The 18083-nt window shown below is 41.7% G+C and overlaps 1 protein-coding gene and 1 long non-coding RNA gene across 7 annotated transcripts in view; one reads left to right on the forward strand and one right to left on the reverse strand.

Moving 5' to 3' along the window:
- Positions 1–15809, forward strand: part of LOC135234298 (semaphorin-3F-like) — a 79636-nt gene extending 63827 nt beyond the window's left edge. For 3 of the 6 annotated variants that reach the window (XM_064298761.1, XM_064298764.1, XM_064298762.1), the window contains 9 exons: positions 3785–3854; positions 5258–5402; positions 6298–6520; positions 8351–8439; positions 8822–8863; positions 9725–9881; positions 10204–10287; positions 10444–10577; positions 12646–15809. In XM_064298761.1, the coding sequence (XP_064154831.1) occupies positions 3785–3854; positions 5258–5402; positions 6298–6520; positions 8351–8439; positions 8822–8863; positions 9725–9881; positions 10204–10287; positions 10444–10577; positions 12646–13095 (1394 nt within the window). In that variant the 3' untranslated portion in view covers positions 13096–15809. Of the gene's footprint in view, positions 1–3784; positions 3855–5257; positions 5403–6297; positions 6521–8350; positions 8440–8821; positions 8864–9724; positions 9883–10203; positions 10288–10443; positions 12147–12645 lie in introns of those variants that run through there. The other 3 variants (XM_064298763.1, XM_064298765.1, XM_064298766.1) reach the window with 2 other exon arrangements.
- Positions 5124–9891, reverse strand: LOC135234299 (uncharacterized). The gene is made up of 2 exons (XR_010324063.1): positions 9764–9891; positions 5124–8415 (listed from the first exon to the last, which is right to left on the reverse strand). It is a non-coding gene; the product is annotated as an uncharacterized LOC135234299 (long non-coding RNA).
- Positions 15810–18083: the final 2274 nt, after the last annotated feature.

Consider the following 18083-nt stretch of genomic DNA (forward strand, 5'->3'; position numbering starts at 1 on the left):
GTCTGTTCCACCCATTTTCACAAAGCCTAACAACGGGTTGTCAGTTATCAGCACTGACTCAGCACAGTTATTCATAGAAGGCCCCAAAAGCCCTGCCCTGCTGCCATGCTAAACGAGTTTCACGCATCATCCTTCATGCCACAATCAATTAACACCTTCACATTTCCAGTAAACAAGATGCAGATATAAACAGTGAACAGATTAGTTCAGAATAAATGTTGAAAGTTAATATATATAGGAAAATGGGCTGCCAGTAGTATGTTTGCCAGCTAGTTAGGTGACCAGATCCAAAATCGAAAAACCCATGTATTCCTATTAATTTCATGTGGAAATGATGTGCACAGTTACCTAGCTTGTGACATGACGTTCACATTTAATCTAGTTTCAATGTATGTAGGGCTAACTGAATGCAAAAAAATCAGCTATTCACCATTGGCTTCACCATTTGATGAGTGGTGGTTTGATATGTGGTGTGAGATATCTAAAATGCTCACAAAGCCCATGTTTTTTTTTGTCTGACCTATTGATGACTACACATGGATGGCTTGAATAGTTCTCTCTTGTTCATAGTCTATATTTCAGCATCGGTTTCTTTCTGAGTGTCACTGGGCTCCCACTGGTCTGAGTGTTAACCTATTGACAGTGCCAGTGCCAGTCTTGGCCACTCACTGTGGGCCTGCAGACAGACCTTGCCCTTGATCTTGTTGTCCACGTAGCAAGCAGCAGCTGATTGGATATTGCATGAGAGCTCTGTCATTAGAAAAGAGTCCAAGGCCAGGACAGACTGAGTTCATAGATGGAAGGGGAGGAGATCTGATCAGAAGGCTAGGCTTCCCGGACAGATGCAGATTGAACAGTATGGAGCTCATTGCGGATCCGTTCTGAACCAGCCATCAGGGATGTCTGAAGTCTGAAGGGAGAGGGTATGGGCTTTGTTCCAGTAGAGGAAACTTGAAATTTTTAAAATGTGGAAGCAAAGTTTTATTATCTGTAAAGCTAGAGGGGAATGCCAGTTCAGATTATGGTTCTTTTCATAGCTCTTATTATCATGCAAACATGAAATCCCAGAAGTCAACTCCGACAGAAAGAGTTATAACTGTTAGCTGAGATTTAACAGTGATTATCCTTATTGTCAGCACTCCTGAGTAATGGAGTATATTATTACAGGTGTTTAGCGAAAGCTTCCACAATTTTACATACAATCCATTTGTACAGATGGAGATTAATTTTCCTTCTTAGGGGTTCAACAGCAGTGCCCTACCTGGGATTCAAACCTGCTACCTTTGGGCTAGAAGTTCAATTTCCATTTTGCTTGGATTATCATCTGAATGTGATTCTTTCTCTCTGTATCACCTAGGGACTCCTATGTCTTTTTTTTTTTTGCAATGCTGGTGCAGACAAATTGCCCTTCAAAACAGCCCACAACCCTGGCGTACCCCCAATCTCTGCTTATTGTAACTGTGAATATTTCTGATATGATCGTCTCAAAGCTGTCTCTCTGAATCTTGCTCGGCCTCCATATCACTCTCAAAACCCAGGAGGCTCCTGCCAGCTGCATGGGTTGCTGAGGGTGGCTGAGGGCGAGTGAGATGGATTTTGCAAAGCATGAGAATCACGTGTATCGGGCCTCTTTGCTTCCCGATAATCTGCGGTCCACGAGTGAGATCATGACCAGGGATGGTTCACCAGACAAGTGCTTAAATGGCCTCTGGCTCTTCCAGGCATGCAGCCTAAAAGGATTGACTTCCATCACAAATCAATTCTCTAAACAACACACAAGGGACAAGCTATTTTCCACTGTGGAGAACAAGCTTTGTAATAGGGTAGTTCTTAAAAAGTCAGTCTTATTGCAATTATTCCCCATCATCCCTTGCCCAGGTTTCCTAAACTGCATCGCTTAATACTTACAATAGCCCTACACATGCCTGCTGTGGATGTAAGAATCCAATAATGCTGTCCTAACATTACTTTAGCATTGTAGCAGTGGTACAAACGTGGCTACAGCATTAATGCTGCTTTCTGATAATGTTCTGTGTTAACTGGTAAGACGCATAAGGTGTCTGTCTTTTTGGATACACCATAAAAGGTCTTAAAAGGAATAAATGTGGCTGCATGTTCCAAGTTTAGATTTACTCATTATTTTTTCTCCCTAACTTTCGCTGTCCATAGCCAAGAAGACTGTCAGGCAGGAGTCAAATGTGTTACGGATTTTTCACTTGTTTGCCAAATTTTAATTCCGGTTCTTGTGTGCACTCAGCGCCTGTCATTGCTGGGCCACAAATGTAGAATAGAGGATTTTTTTTTTTTTTTTTACACTTTTATGAATGTCAAATAAAATCCACCAGCTCCCCACTGGAGAGAGAAGAGATTTTACTTCACAAGATCAAAGAAAACAACAAACATGAAAGTTGTCAAAATGTTAATGGTTAGTGCACAAGCTAGGAGTTAATATTCTTCTGCAGCACCATTTAAGTGGTGTTATGTTTGTTATTTATGTCTGCTAAGTTCTGGTATTCTGTGTCCAAGTTACACCTTGATTTACATTTTTGGACAAGGAACAATTGCTGAAAGTTTTTTACAAGGATGTTTATTTTCCAAAAATTACGAAGTTGTGACTAAAAGTTGGGAGACTAAAAAGCTTGATTTGACACTTAGCTATAATGTATGCTACTTCAAATATTTTTGTGGTTTGCACTTGTAAAGACTTGCGGTTGTCAGGTTTTTTTTTTTTCCCTGCATCTCTTCCCTCGTATTCGGTGCTTAGTTTCTTGGGTACACTCCCTTCTCTCTCTGCAGTGTATTTGTTTCCCTCTGGAGAGCATATCGCTCCAGGTGAAGCCAAGACGGAAGAATTCCATCAGCTGTCCACAGATGTGGCCTTTTCTCGCTGATTTATCGCTGACTTTTGTGTTTGTGGCCGGGGGATAATCCGCACGCAATTTTTGTGTCTGCGGGAATCGAGAAGCATGTGGCTCCCATTATCTTCTCATCATGCTGGGCTATCCTCATCCCAATTCCCTCTCTTACACTCCCGTAATTTTGTCTGTTTTAGACAGTATGATTAAAGGCTCTTCTGAGGCTGCAACTTTCCTCTGCCTGGCTCCTGTGAAAATCCATGAGGAGTAAACCTTTTTGCCAATCATACATTAAATCAGGGGTAACTGCATAAAACTCCTAGGTGGAACAAGAATAATGTTATCGCAGCCATTGAAGTGCTTCACCGCAATGTTGGCACTTACTGATACTGTTCAACCAGCATCATCTTTTCTCTCTGGGTTTTTGGTTGCATAATACCTTTTTCAGTTTATGTTTCTCCTGTTTTTGTAAGTTGTATCTGGGGTGGAAAACACTTGCAGTGTTTCAATGGAAATGGTGTAATGTTGTCCTGGTGTTGGAGCTTTATATCTTGTCTGCATGACTTTGGTCTCATCAGCATAAACTGGCATTTGCAGTCCATCACAGATTCGTCCTTGGATGGGACTATGGTTGTGGTTGAGCTGAATCTGCTCCTGTCCTGGAGTGGTGTTACTTTCCCCTGGTTTGTTCTTTTCCACACTTTGGATATTTTTCTCTCTGTCACTCTTTCTCTAACCCTGCTGCAGACTCCCTCATAGTGTGTTCTGGAGATTAGCCAGATGTAAATAACAGGTTGAATGCTCCCACCCTGTACACGGAGCTCACTATGAAGTATTAACTACCTGCCATAGACTTGAGATCTACAGTATCAGTGTGTGTGTGAGTGTTTGAGGGACATTCCTGACTAATGTTAATTTTTGTGTTTCAGGGGATGTGTACATCCAGCAGACCCAGGACACTAAGAATCCAGTCATCTATGGCGTCTTCTCTGTCTCTGGGTGAGTACCTGACCCAGGTTGGCTATCTGCCTCAATCAGAGGTGGAAACAATGTCATATGCGATTGTCCCGAAAAACACAGGGAACAAAAAGACACTTTTTATTCCCTGTTTTTCTCCACAATTTCCAAAGCATAATTGAAGAGATGTCGCTTCACTGGTTCATCAGAATGGGAGGGTTCACACAAGCATATGTGTCCACCAAAACTCTTCTGTTCACTTTGCTCTCTGCAGTCTGCCAGCTGAGCTGTGCGATTACTGGTGGCATAGCTACAGTCAAGCACAGGCACTTGACTTAACCAGAGACAAGGGACTATAACCAGGCAGTAGAGTACCTCCTGACTGAAACCCTCAACCCCTGAGCCACTATTCATGGCCCGGCTGGGCTAATGGCTGCAGTCAATACTGGTACAGTCCAGGTGTGAGTCTGGACCATGAGGTACCATACTTAGAAAGATGCCTCCGCTGGATATGGCACCTAACATCCCTTGCAGACTTAATGTTAATCTAAATGTTAATGAAACATTAAAAGAGAAGAATGTTACCATGTCAGGGCTTTAGAGTACTGACACGGTCTGCACAGCAGAAAGCATAAATGCACTTCCTGTCAATCTGTGGAAAACCTTTTCCCTCCTGGAACCCTTCGTAGCAGTGAGTCCATCAGCCGCATTAATAACCCTCCAAACCAATTATAATTCACGGAAAACTCACAGCTGCCACCACAGCATGGACAGTAATGAAACCTGAAAAGAATGCACATGGAAAGCCAGTCCTGCAGCTGTGATACATGGCAGACCATGTCCCCAGATGTAGTCCCGCCAACAGTGACCCCTCCCCCTAAATCCAAATAACAAGACCAATGGAGTGCTGGTCCATTCCTGTGTGTGAAGGGATAGCTGCCAGACAGTTGTAATACCCTCCTCCATCGTATGAGCCTGTCTGGGATTGGTATTAACTTGGATGTGGAAATGGTGGGTGGTTTTTAACATTGTAAATTGGAAAACAGATGTCTGGTTTTTCTATTCCCTTTATATTTTAGTTATTTTTTTGGAGAATTCAACAAAGAGGTTGCATAAGGCCAGCTGTGCCACTTAGAAGAGTTGGCTAGGCGCTGCACAATTTGTTTCTGACTTTAATACTAAACTGTAATAAACTTTGTAGTCCATGTTAACACTGTTTCTTGTACTCCTTCACTAATGAGTGTAACTTTATGGGAAATACTCAAACATGAATCCACTATGAAAACATTAGCAGAGATACCACTCAATAAATTTGTTCACAACATGGATTTATTTGACACCCCCTCTCCCTGTAGACTCCCTCTGTAATTAGTGTCTGTTCTCCATTGCATTACATCACACTGATGCAGTCCATGCCTTGCTGACAGCACTTTCTTCCTCTCCAGGTCGGTGTTCAAAGGCTCTGCAGTGTGCGTCTATTCCATGGCAGACATCCGAATGGTGTTCAATGGGCCCTTCGCTCACAAGGAGGGGCCCAACTACCAGTGGGTGGCCTACACTGGGAAGATCCCATACCCCCGGCCTGGGACAGTAAGTCACTGCCACACCCCTGTTTCCACTCCACATATAGAAAGTTTAGAACTGCATGGTTTTATCAGTCATTTCTTGTACTAAATTAGTGGAAATGCTCTTTGTTGTGTCTAGTTTCTAGAGAGCAGATTAAATATATTAAATTACTTTAAAACACATTAAAATTAATATAGTTGCAATGAAAAAATGTTATGATATGGAACGTCAAAATCCTAAAGTTTGATATTTCCAGACTTATCATACTATCCTGCAGCAAAACTAGTCGGCTGTATGTCACTTTGACATTTAAAAGAAAAAATAACGAATACAAAAGTATAGTGGTTTGCTTATAGAAATAAGCAACTAAATACTGAAAAATCTTTTTGGGCGGGGGGAAATATATTTGGGTGGGCTGTCCAAACAAACTAATTGTATGGGAAACACTGCTATCCTAGTTTCCTCAGCTGCACATGACAGCACCACCTCCATCAATATCTCCTGAGCGAGGTGATTCACATCTCGACTCAAGAAATGCTTTCACCTGCAGTAGATTGAATTATGGCACTTAACACTATTTATATCTGGTCTGATTAAAGATTAGGTATGAGTAAACATTGCTAAGTTATTAACAGAATTTCTCAGTGTGATTCAGTGAGGCTTTTTTAGATGTGGGCAGTCACCTCTTGGGGATTGCTGTGTATTGTACTTTAGTTTGATCAAATTACATCATGTTGTCTCATCTTTGTAGCTGATTATTTCAGAAATAATCACAGAGTGTAAACAAATGTTGTGATGAGACACTATTGCAACAGAAATACTAGTTTTGGGGTCAGAAAAATGGTGTCCATATTGCAATGAGATCTGGTTGCTCTGGTGATGGTAAATGACCACTTTGCTTGTGTACTCTTTCTTGCAGTGCCCAGGAGGGACATTCACACCAAACATGAAGTCCACCAAGGATTACCCTGACGAAGTCATCAACTTCATGCGGAACCACCCGACCATGTACAATGCTGTGTACCCGGTGCACAAGCGCCCCCTGGTGGTGAGGACAAACGTAGACTATGAGTTCACCACCATCACGGTGGACCAGGTGACAGCTGCAGATGGGAGCTATGAGGTGCTTTTCCTGGGGACAGGTCAGTTATCACTCTCTCCAGCTGCAATTTGTAGTGTTTGCTACACTTTTTTATTTCTGCTCTCTTCAAGACATAAAAACAAGAAATTGCTGTTTTCTCTGGAAAGGATTCATTCAATCTTCTTTGCCTTTATTTGTTTTACATGAATCACACTTTTTATTATATTGAAGGCTTCAGGTAAAGTAATATTTACTTACACCATTAGAGCCAAACTAAATGATTATGGGCAGATTACCTCATCTAGTCATATTGGACCACCTCTCTTAACGTTGTATTATTCTGATTGGCAGCTTTTCATCAACTGAGACAATAACCAGATTAAACTAAAAAATAGCTCAAATGCGATTGAACCACTCCAGAAGCAACATACAGTATTGAAGTGACAGCTGTCAGTCACAGCAGCCCTCCAGCACAAACACACACATACACACTTAAACTTTAAATCTCTTCTTGATCTTTTAAGTAAATTAAATTAGTAAATGAAAACTGAAATTTTATTGTGCAAATTAAAATGTGTCCTGTATTAGTATCATGCTAACAGGGATAAGGAACATGAAAATGTCACAGTGAACTATGGGGATTGAATAGAGTTGCTAAAGCAGGCAGGAAAGTGTGAAAGTTCCCTTTGTTTAACGCACCACTTTAAGAAATGCCATGCTTTTGGGGTTAATTTGGAGATCAGAAAAAAATATTATTGCAAGGTTCTGCGTTTAGATCACAGCATGAAAATATTGTGAAAGTAACTGGTTATTTTTGAGACTGGTTCTTTCCTTGTACCTCAAGGAACAACATATACATTTTACCATCAAACTTACCCTCAAAGTGAATAACAGTTTGCTTATTATTCCTGTTTTTTTTACATACTGGAAAAAAGATACGAAACCACAAACCCAAAGATGCAGTGTAGCCAATTTCCAAGGGCCTGATCGCTTTCTTGCAGTGGCAAAACATCCTGAATATAAACAAATAGGTTTCTGCCAACTGTAGTTCTTTGTGAAAAGTCAATCACAGGAAGCTTGAATTCTGAGGGACAAAAAAAACTTGAATATCTGTCAAAGCAGCCAGATGCAGTAGCCCATTATGGAGTTATCTTAACAAATCTGAAAATTCAGCCTTAGTTATTAAATGTGATTTCACAATGGAACCCGGTATCTCTTTGCAGCTTGATTCCGTCGGATAATCGGTCTCCTTTGAAACATGAATGTAGAGCCCAATCTCAGGACGTAGCGTGACTGTGGAAAAGTAACTGGGAGGTTTAAGGTGGCCCCCATTGCCGTCACGCCCTGAGAATTTTGATTCCACAAAGTCAAAACAAGAGGCTTTTTCAGTGGGAAGAACATGTTTCTCCTTAAAAAGTGTATGGTTGGCTTACAAATTTTTAAAAGCCCTTTCACTCACGTCATTTGTTAAGAAAGAAAGCAGTAAGATGTTATGAGCAAATCTGAGTGTCTTTCGTCTTCCTATTTCTGCTGCTAAATAATTCCTTTTGTTCTGTTTGAACCTGTTACGGGCGATATGACATCACTTCTACTGAACACATGTCCTTCTGAATTGTCTCTTTTTTTGTGTCTTGTCTATCATGTTGAACCAGGACTATGTTTAATCAAAGACTAATGGATTCTGTGTGATGGACCAGAATGTATCTTAAAGTAATGGAATGTTTTGTTCTATCATGGGCTGTCATTAAAGGACAGGCCAACTTTAGTTTGATGTCTTCTTAAGGCCACCCTGCATCACAGATATTGTATGTTCAAGTGCATGCCAAAGGAAAGGTGTCAGACTTTAAGGGCTAAAATGGCTCACTGTGCTCTGCTGGTGTGCACTGCACAGATCGAGGAACGGTTCAGAAGGTGATCGTTCTGCCCAGAGATGACTTGCAGACTGAGGAGCTGGTCCTGGAGGAGGTAGAGGTGTTCAAGGTGAGTCTTGCTCGCTCCCTCTCAGTTTAATTCAGTTCAGTTCTACTTGCATTCCTCTATTTCTGTTGTTACAAAATGTATAAATAACAATTTACAACAATTACAATGTGGTTCTTCCATTATTCCAAGTCATGAAAAGCAGATCACTTATCTTTAGTTTTTTTCCTCTTTTTCTTTCTGTGACTCTCTCTTTTTTCTTTGCCTCAGTCTTTACAGTAGAAGTGATTTACAATTATCCTACTTTAGCTTTACTTTTCTCATAGATCTCATTATAGATTTTTGGCTCTGGAAGGTTAATAACCCAGGATACAGTAATGATAGAATATGTTGATAAAGCTGTCAAAACATCAGTGTTGAATGATTGTCTTCTATTCCATACTAGGTTCCAACTCCAATTACGACAATGAAAATTTCATCCAAAAGGGTATGTTGATGCTTGAATCACTGAGCAGTTAATGAATGAATGACAGATCTAATAAATCATCAGAACCATCTCTAATAACCCAGTTAATAACCCAAAAAGTAAATGGCAGAAATGTTAGGGGCAAAGGACAACTTTCTTTCACTGAAATTTACATTAGTTCTACGCTGGATCAATACTCCTAGAACTGACCTTACGCCTCCATTCAGAGGGACAATGAACAAAGAATGGAAAAGTCATAAAAACATTATTCTGGTATTGTCTGTGTAGGTGATTAAGCTGTTGTCTTGTGATTTATGCATGACATTCAAGACAAACAGAGTTGCACAGGAGTTCTGTAGAATCCCAAAGGTATAGATTTACAACGACCAGTCGTAAAACTGCCAAAGGTGTCCACCTGTGCATACACCTGGGGAGATTCCTTTATCTCAGATCCTGAGAGTGCTCAGGTAAACTGTGACTGAAGCATGCTGGGATGTTAACACAGCTGTTTATGGAATCCTATTTGAGTTTACTCATTTGTTTCCCAAGTACACTGTCCATCAATTAGCTTGCGTTGTAACTCTAGTTAAAAAGGAGTTAGCAAGCCTTTCTTTTCTTGTGGGAATCCACAAAGCTGTATCTATTAATGTGAACGTGATAAACATTATAATTATAAATATATTTATCTATACACTATAATATCAACATTATAATATAGTTTTTTACTGGTAAACAGAAATTCTATATTCAGCTCCATGCAGCATGACCCTGTGTAATGAAAACAAAAAAATTCTTTATTTTTGCCCTCATCCAGAATAATATGAACTTCGCACCCATAGGCAAAGCTCTGATATCCCACTGCTCGGTTCTCTCGCTCCACAGCAACAGCTGTATGTGGGGTCGGCGGTGGGCGTGTCTCACCTGGCCCTGCATCGCTGTGACGTGTACGGCGAGGCCTGCGCCGACTGCTGCCTGGCCCGCGACCCCTACTGCGCCTGGGACGGCAAGTCCTGCTCACGCTACTCTGCTTCTCAGAAGAGGTGAGGATCATACACGTGACCGTGCGTGCATGCATGCGCATGTGTGTGTACGTGCATGTCTGCATGCATTCATCACTGTGTTCATACAGTGTCTAGTCATTCTCTATTAAGGTAACTCTCACTGATAGAAGCAATATGTTTTTTGAAGAGGTCTGTAACAGGGGACTGATGACGTACTACAATATATTGTCATATGAAACTGTGTAGAATTCCTGTGGTTAATTGTATGGGTCACTGTAGCATCTATGTTTAACAATGTATGTGGAGAGTTTGGATATCCAAAGATCATATTTGTAGTTAATATTTCTATTTGGAAATACTGATCTGACCCCTTTAGGCGCAGCCGTCGGCAGGATGTAAAGTATGGGAATCCCATTCGGCAGTGCAGAGGATACAACTCCAATGGTAAGTCTGGTCCACTTACTGTGATTCCAGTCAGCTATGGCAGAGGTAGTTCATTTAATCCATTTATTATGAAGTGTATGTGTATATATAGAGATGGGTCTCCTGGTGCATGAGAGCAATTTCCTGACAGTTGCCATGGTGTTGTGTTTGCCTCAGCCAATAAGAACACCCTGGAGATGGTGCAGTATGGGGTTGAGGGCAGCAGCACCTTCCTGGAGTGTCAGGCCAGGTCTCCACACGTGTCAATCAAGTGGCACCTGCAGAAAGATAACAGCGACAGGAAGAAAGAGGTGGGGACCTCTCCGTCCATCACATGGTCCTCCTCCCATGAGGGCAGCCCTGCCCTTCAGGCACCTCCCACAGGGCACCACCCATTCATTCAGTTCCCGCCCAAAAGGGGCAATAACACTAGCCGTTCCAGGCTAACTACCCCAATTTACAGCAGAGACAGTTACTTACCACTATCCTTTGTGCACTTCAGTATGCTGAAGATAGAGTAAGACCACACATATAAGCTACAGTATAACATCCTCAAATAAATAATAACTCTTTGAATGAGGTAACTTTTCCCATTATCTGCAGTTTAGCTTTACACACAAATAGCATAAATACAGTGTATTGACTATGTTGAATACATGTTTAACTGTACGTGTGATGATTCTAAGGTGAAGTGTGGGGAAACGTTACCATGCCCATCCTGTTTCACAGGATGTAAACTTAGTGCCAGTCCTGTTTCCACTGTAGAAACACAACTCCAGTCAGGACACAGCAGACTGTTACTGGCTGTTAGAACACATGCTATGGTAAATGGGTATGAGAAAGCATTAGAGTAATACTCATTAAAAACTCCTCGCTGCTTTATACTTACACTGTAGAAAATCTGCATTACCATATTCAGTGACAGTTAAGATTTTTATGTTTACGGAATTTGGTGGATGCTGTTGTCCAGAGCAATTTACAGTGCTTTGAATGTAATAGACCACTTAAAAGGTCAGACACCATAAATGGCATTAAAGCCCACACCTTAGCTAGACATAGCGGTTAGAGAGCCATATTTGTATTGAATAGGCCAAGGGCTTGATTAGTCATAAGTGTTTCACTGCTCTACACACCCCAAGTGTTGTGTATTGGAAACATGGTGGGCCTGTGCGTGAAATGTAGGAACAGAACCATGGAAAAGGCGTGAGTGAGAGGGCGGGGTGGGAGGCAGGCCGGTTCTGCTGAGACCTGAGTGAGGCGGGCTTCTTCTGCCCGTGAGAGCAGGAAACTGGCCTCTGCGATAATTGGCCACTGGCAGCAGCGGAAGATGGGAAGGTCTGGTTTAGTCATTGCTCGCACGAGCAAACATTATTTTCCTCCAGTTGAACAAAGGGCGCCCTAGCCACACCCCCGGCAATGATCTGAGAAAAGAACATGGACAGTAGGAGCATGGGCCAGGGGTGTGGCCTCGTTCTAAACCGATGGTCCAGCCTGGCTTCCTGGACTGTGTCCCTGGGACCGGCTCCGTCATCCTCTCTCATTCCTCCGGCTCCATCTCATTCCTCTACCCAGGCAGCAGGGGGCATGGTGGGGCAGGGATCACAAAGGCTTGGGTTGCGGCTCTGGCATGGCTCTTCCAGGGAATAAAGCAGGACTGTAAAACTGCACCTCTGGAAGAGGGTCTCCTTCACAATCCCACCATAAACACAGTGGAAGCTTTGTGGAGACCAGAGCAGGGACTCACGGAAAGGGCTTAAGCCCCCCTGTCTATTCTCAGATGCTCACAGTGCAGGCTTCCATGCTGACTCATGCGCTGTATTGTCCAGGGAGAGATCTGGGAGGAAAGTGGGAAGCGTTAGCTTAAGCAACCACAAAAACAATGGCTTAAATCTTTGATGAAGGGCCAGAAGAGAGTGCTGCCCTGCCCTGCCCTGTATCCATGGATGACTGTGTATCAAAACACATTAAACACAGGAAGGAAGGTTGGCTCGCAGTGTAAAGCAGAGTTAAGGGTACAGTCAATAGATCCACATCCAGGCTTGGCACTGTGGTCCTTCATGTCCTTCTGGCAGATGAGAGATTAAATCAGAATAGTTATCTTTCACACACATGCTCTATTGCTCCAGTTACATTAGGCATGATGTTGATTTGCTAGTAATAAATCCAATGAACAAATAGAGATATTGTGCGTGAAACCTATTTTCTTGTTCACAGTTTTCTTGTTTTCTTGTTATGCACAGTTAGTCTACACCGCATTAAGTTTAAGATGTGTGGGTGTACATTTCAGTACATTTTCACTCATTAAGATTTGTGGTAGTGCTGGTGCATGAATCTCTCTCTCTCTCTCTCTCTCTCTCACTCCCTCTCTTCCTCCCTCAGATGCGGTCTGATGGGCGGGTTCTGAAGACGGAGCAGGGCCTCCTCCTGCGTTCGCTGCAGCTGTCAGATGGCGGGGTGTACTACTGCACCTCCACGGAGAAGAACTTCAAGCACACGCTGGTCCGGGTGCAGCTGCTGGTGCTGTCCGCCCGCGCCATCAACAACGTGCTGGCGGAGACCGGTGGCCCGGCTGCCTCCACGGCCTCGCTCCAGTCCAGCGCCTGGACGCCCAGCGCCGGGCAGTACAAGGACCTCCTCACCATCCTCAGCCAGCCCGAGATGAGCCTCATCAACCAGTACTGCCAGGACTACTGGCACCTGGGCAGTGCCAGTCCCAAGGACCCCATGCTGGGCTCCATCCGGGGTAAAGACCTGAAGGAGCTGAAGGAGCAGAAGAAACCGCGCAACCGTCGGAATCACGACGATCAGATCGAGGGGCAGGAGACATGAGGAGTTTGTCTCCCCGCCCTCCCCCTTCCACCCTCCGCACACACATATGCACCCACGCATGCAAGCACACACACACAGATACATGCATACATGCATACACCCATCCCCAAAAATGGGAGAGACTCATTCAGCAAAAAAGAGTTCAATACTACACTCAAGAGACACCAAGCTAAATAAGCAACAGGAAACAAGCAGGCAGAAGGTTCCTCTTAACAGTTTAACTAAAGATAAGATACACAGTATTTATTGTAGGTTGTACATAGTATGATTCTGTGGATTTCTTTGTTCTTAAATAGAAAAAAAGGCTCTTTGTGTATAGATAACTTCTGGGCAAATATTGTTATTATTGTTATTGTGATAATTAATTTTAATATTGTTGTTATTATTACAGAAATCTTAATTTCTCATCAGCGACAATTCTATATTGAAAGTGTATACTGCAGTAACTAAGGGGAAAAAGGGGTTTTATAACTGGGGAACAGGACTGACAGATGGGTTATAGGTAGAACCTTCCAGTTTTGACTGGGAGGTGTATCACTGGTGACATGGTACTTTTACTCAAAATTTGAAAGATGTGATGGAGACTTGGTTCCTGCAGCCACCCAATAATACACATGCACACATGCACGCACACACACACAAACATACAAACACACACAATCTCTTGTGGAAAGCACTGCTGTATAATTTCATTGCCTCCATAAGTGTCCATGTTTCTAAAAGAAACAATCTTAATAGATACCTTTCAACTGAACCAAAAATCCTCCCACGCTTTCAGTAGCTTCTTCCATAAATGGGCGAGGTACGTCCATTTGATGTTCTCTCCTCAGAACACGTTTTATCTACCTTTGTCGTGTCAACAGTTTTTTTTCACTGTATTTGTTACTCTTTTGTGAGTCTGGTCTCTTCCAAAACAATCTTCAACACGTGTTGTTTTTTTCCATGTGTATATATTACTACTAAATACTGTACCTGTGATATTATACAAGTTGAAAAAAATTGGTTTTCTTTGGGGTAAAATCATTTGCCTGTGAAGGGGATAATAGGGTTGCATTGCATGACATTTCTAAAGCACCATAGAATTAAAAAGTAGACCTTTAAAATGTAAACCGTTACATATTTATAGATCAGCATAATGTCATCAGTCATGGTAATGTACAAGAAGAGGAAAAAGTCCCTTCTGATCAGCTGGGTATGTAGAAGCCTAGAACCTTGATGGGTGATTTAGAATCTGGATAGAACAGAGAAGACATTTTGGGGCATGTTTCTGACATGGAATCTGAAAGAAAGTCACACCATTTCGGCCTTTGGCCAAACTTGAACAGGGTAAACGCTATGCTCCATTGCTTCTTCCAGTCAGTTCTCACTTAAGCAACACTGGTGTTTGAGCTGCCAAGCTCAGGCTATCATACCGCTCCAGACCTAGGAGAATGGTGTTTACAGCAACCTGGCCTATACTAAGGACACTGCAGCCCTACTATGCATCAGCTCTTCTGTTTCTGACTCATACACGTAACGAATTTCAGAGACATGAGTTGGCATGTGAACATCCGTTACGGAATGTGATGTCACCTCTTGAGAAGCAATAAGAGTATGATTAGTTCCCTTGGCTGGTGACCTTGGTCTTTAGCTCAGTGGTCTAACCATATCTTTTGTGGTGTAAAGAAGTGGCAAGGGTGTTGGTTTGAAACCCAGACTAAATCTACTCTCATGACACGTGCTTAGAGTAGAGCCAGGGCTGACATGCATTTTATGGATATCCGGGTTGAGTTTGGCTAAAGGGAGACACTAGCACATAACATAATGTGGCAGAGATTGTCAATTTCTTGCTGCTTACCCAATTGCACAGAAAAGTAAACCAAGCACAGGTTAAACAATAAAGGAAGCCTCCACCTCTTTGACCAAGCAATACCACTTTGGCTCCAAGTACAGAGATATATACACTGTATGTATATACACCGGGAACTTTTAAACAGAGCGTGACTCATACCAAAATCTTGGGAAGCTGGCTTTTCATTGTGTGCATGAAATTTATGTGTACTGTATATAAATATGGAACAAAAAGCTATGTTGCTGTCTTTATTAAATAACAAGAAACAAGTGAATGTGTATCTTTGTGAATTAATGTCCGTAAAATGCCTGAGGAACTGACTCAAGGTAGTAAAAAAATTAAGTCTAAACGATGGAGAAATGTAAAGCATCTTGAGATTGAGCCACTTTCTCCATTTTACTTTCTCTACATTTGTTCAGAGCAGGAGTGTCCAGCCTTAGCTGAAAAGGGCTGGTGTGGGTGCAGGTTTTTGTTTTAGCCCAGTACTAAAACACCTGATTCTACTTAAACGTCTTTATGGAAGATCATGATTAGTTGATTAGTTGAATCGGGTCTCCTAGTGCTGAGCTAAAAGGAAAAGCAGCATTAACACTGGCCTTTTTCGGCTAAGGACACCCTGGTTTAGAACATGCTGTTTCACCAGACTGCTCCTGTTTGACCACCTGTGATTTCACAGGGTTACAGCAGAAGGTTGTACAATTTGTTAGTATTTTTTAAATGCGTGTCTTTAGTTTCTTTTTTTGTGTTTTTAAAGAAAGAATATTCAGTTGTTGAATAAAACTAAATGCACAGGTGATGTTATTGTAATGACTCGTGTTAAATTACTCTTCCCCTTCCATTGTTGATGTTGCTGACTAATAAATTAAAGCTCTATATTTTATAATTATGGAATGCACTGCTCTCATTTTTACAACAATCAAATTCCTACATTCTATTCGCCTACATGTCATTTCAGTTGCATTTAATAATGGAACCATACTCATGAAAGCCATACTGATTCTTCTGTTTTACTCACCTGCTCCTTCTTCTCTCAGCATTTCCCCTTTTACTGTAGTCACATCTGAGGATTTCTGGAAATTAGTTGAAAATTCCCATAATATTCATTATGCAATTTACAGTATATTAACTGAATTTCAATCAATTTAATGAATGTACTAAATTGACCTCCTCTCTTTTACCCCCACCCCCAATTTGTATTCACAAATGCATCAGCAACTCAAAGTTTCAAGTTGCAGTCTCCGGTGATGAGCAGCAGGGAGCTCTGGGAACAGAACAATGTGAGCACCACTGAGTAATGAGAGTGAATTGAAATCATCTCATTAATCCCGTGACTGCACTGAAGCAGTGTGGCTTGTGGGATATTCATCAGAGCAGCACTGGTGGATAGATGACTCCAATGTGGTTCTCTGAATAGGTTATTCCTCCACAGACATGAATGCAGAGGTAGCTTTTCTTTCCAATCCACTGAAACTCAAGGCCACCAGGTATCAGTAATTATCAGCTATTGTGTTTGTAATCCACTACATGTACTTTCTGATTCAGCATTAGCTTAGCCAGTTTTCATCAGGACCCCAAAATATGTGAAATTGGTACTCTGTCAACTGGGAAGCCATTATTATGAACAAATTCGTAATTTAATGGGGTATCTCTCACAGACTTTCTCTTGAAAGAAGATACTTTCTTTAAATAATTTCCTTAGTTGAAAAGGGCCTGAAAGTATAAGAAATGCTTCTTCAGTGGGATTGAGATCAGGTGAATGACTTGGCCAGTCAAGAATTTTCTTGTTCTTGGCTCTGAAAAACTTGTTTGTTGCTCTAGCAGTATGTTTGGGACCGTTGCCTTGCTGTAGGATGAATTGCTGACCAAAAAAGTTTTGGAGGATTTGAGAAGTGAATGATCAAGATGTTCTGTACCTTAAGAATTGTTTGCTGCTGCTAGCAGCAGTTACTTTTAGAAGACAAGTGAGCAGGTACCTATGCCATGTTGGGCATTGCCTTTTGGCTACTCACACTTGCATATTTGCCGTCACACCTGATCCAACTATAATCTTTGGTCCCTCATTTGTCCTACTGCCTTGTCAGAAGACCTTTTTCCAAAAATTTGCTTGGTCTTCTAGATGTGTAACCTGGCCATCCTGTTTTTGGGGCTAACTAGTGTTTTGCATCTTGCACTGTAGCCTCTGTAGTTCTGTTTGTAAAGTCTTCTGTGAACAGCAGCCACTGAAACATCTACCCCTAGTTCCTGAAGAATTTTTCTGATCTGTCAGACAGGTGTTAGGGTTTTTTTTTTTTGTTTGTTTGGTTTTTATTTTATTTTTATTTTTTTTTGGGGGGGGGGGGGGCGGGGGTGTCGTTTCTACATGGTAAAACCAAAGGGTATATAAAAAATACCCTTTAATGATAATAGCTGAGAATCTGCACTTCAAACACATGTGATTTGCATGATTACAGATCTATAATTGTGTAGTACAGAGTCACATCAGGAAAAAAAGTCTTTGTCCCAAACATTAAGGAGCTCACTGATTCTGGTGTGTAGAATTATCTTGTCTCCACCACTACAAAAATCATATATTTTAGAATTGCCCATCAATATGTTTGTCTTATGACTATGCCTCTTTCAGAGGACATCTGCTGAATTAAGCTCCCTTTCCATCTTCAGATTGAGGTCAATAGGATCTGAGAGGTGAAACCATAAAGCTGTTTATGTGTCTCGGATACTTTGGTTGTAAGCTGTATCACAAGGAAAAAGATTCTTCAATGTGCAAAGGTGAGGCAAGGAGAGACAGTGAGGCAACAATACTGAGAGAAACACCAAGAAAAGAAAACTCAAAAAGAAGGAAACTCTCCAAATGTAGAAAGTGAAGGCACAGCAGTGATGTTATGATATAAACTGTAAGCTCTGAGTATATTCTCACAGGGATGTTTGCTCAGGAAATAAAAGATTGCAGTCCCTGTTCTGTTTATGCAGTGCAACTAAAGACTGCACTTCGCAGTTTTGTCTTTAAACAAAAGACTCTGTATGGAGAAATGATCAAAGATCCCCTTCAATATGTTTACCAGCTATAGAAGATGATTAAGTAGTGTTATCCTTGCCAAGGAAGAGTGCACAAAGTACTGAAAACATAGATGTGATATTTATTTATTCATTGGAAACAATT

This window comes from Anguilla rostrata, chromosome 11, assembly GCF_018555375.3.
Source record: "Anguilla rostrata isolate EN2019 chromosome 11, ASM1855537v3, whole genome shotgun sequence".
In the NCBI taxonomy this organism is placed as follows: Eukaryota; Metazoa; Chordata; class Actinopteri; order Anguilliformes; family Anguillidae; genus Anguilla; species Anguilla rostrata.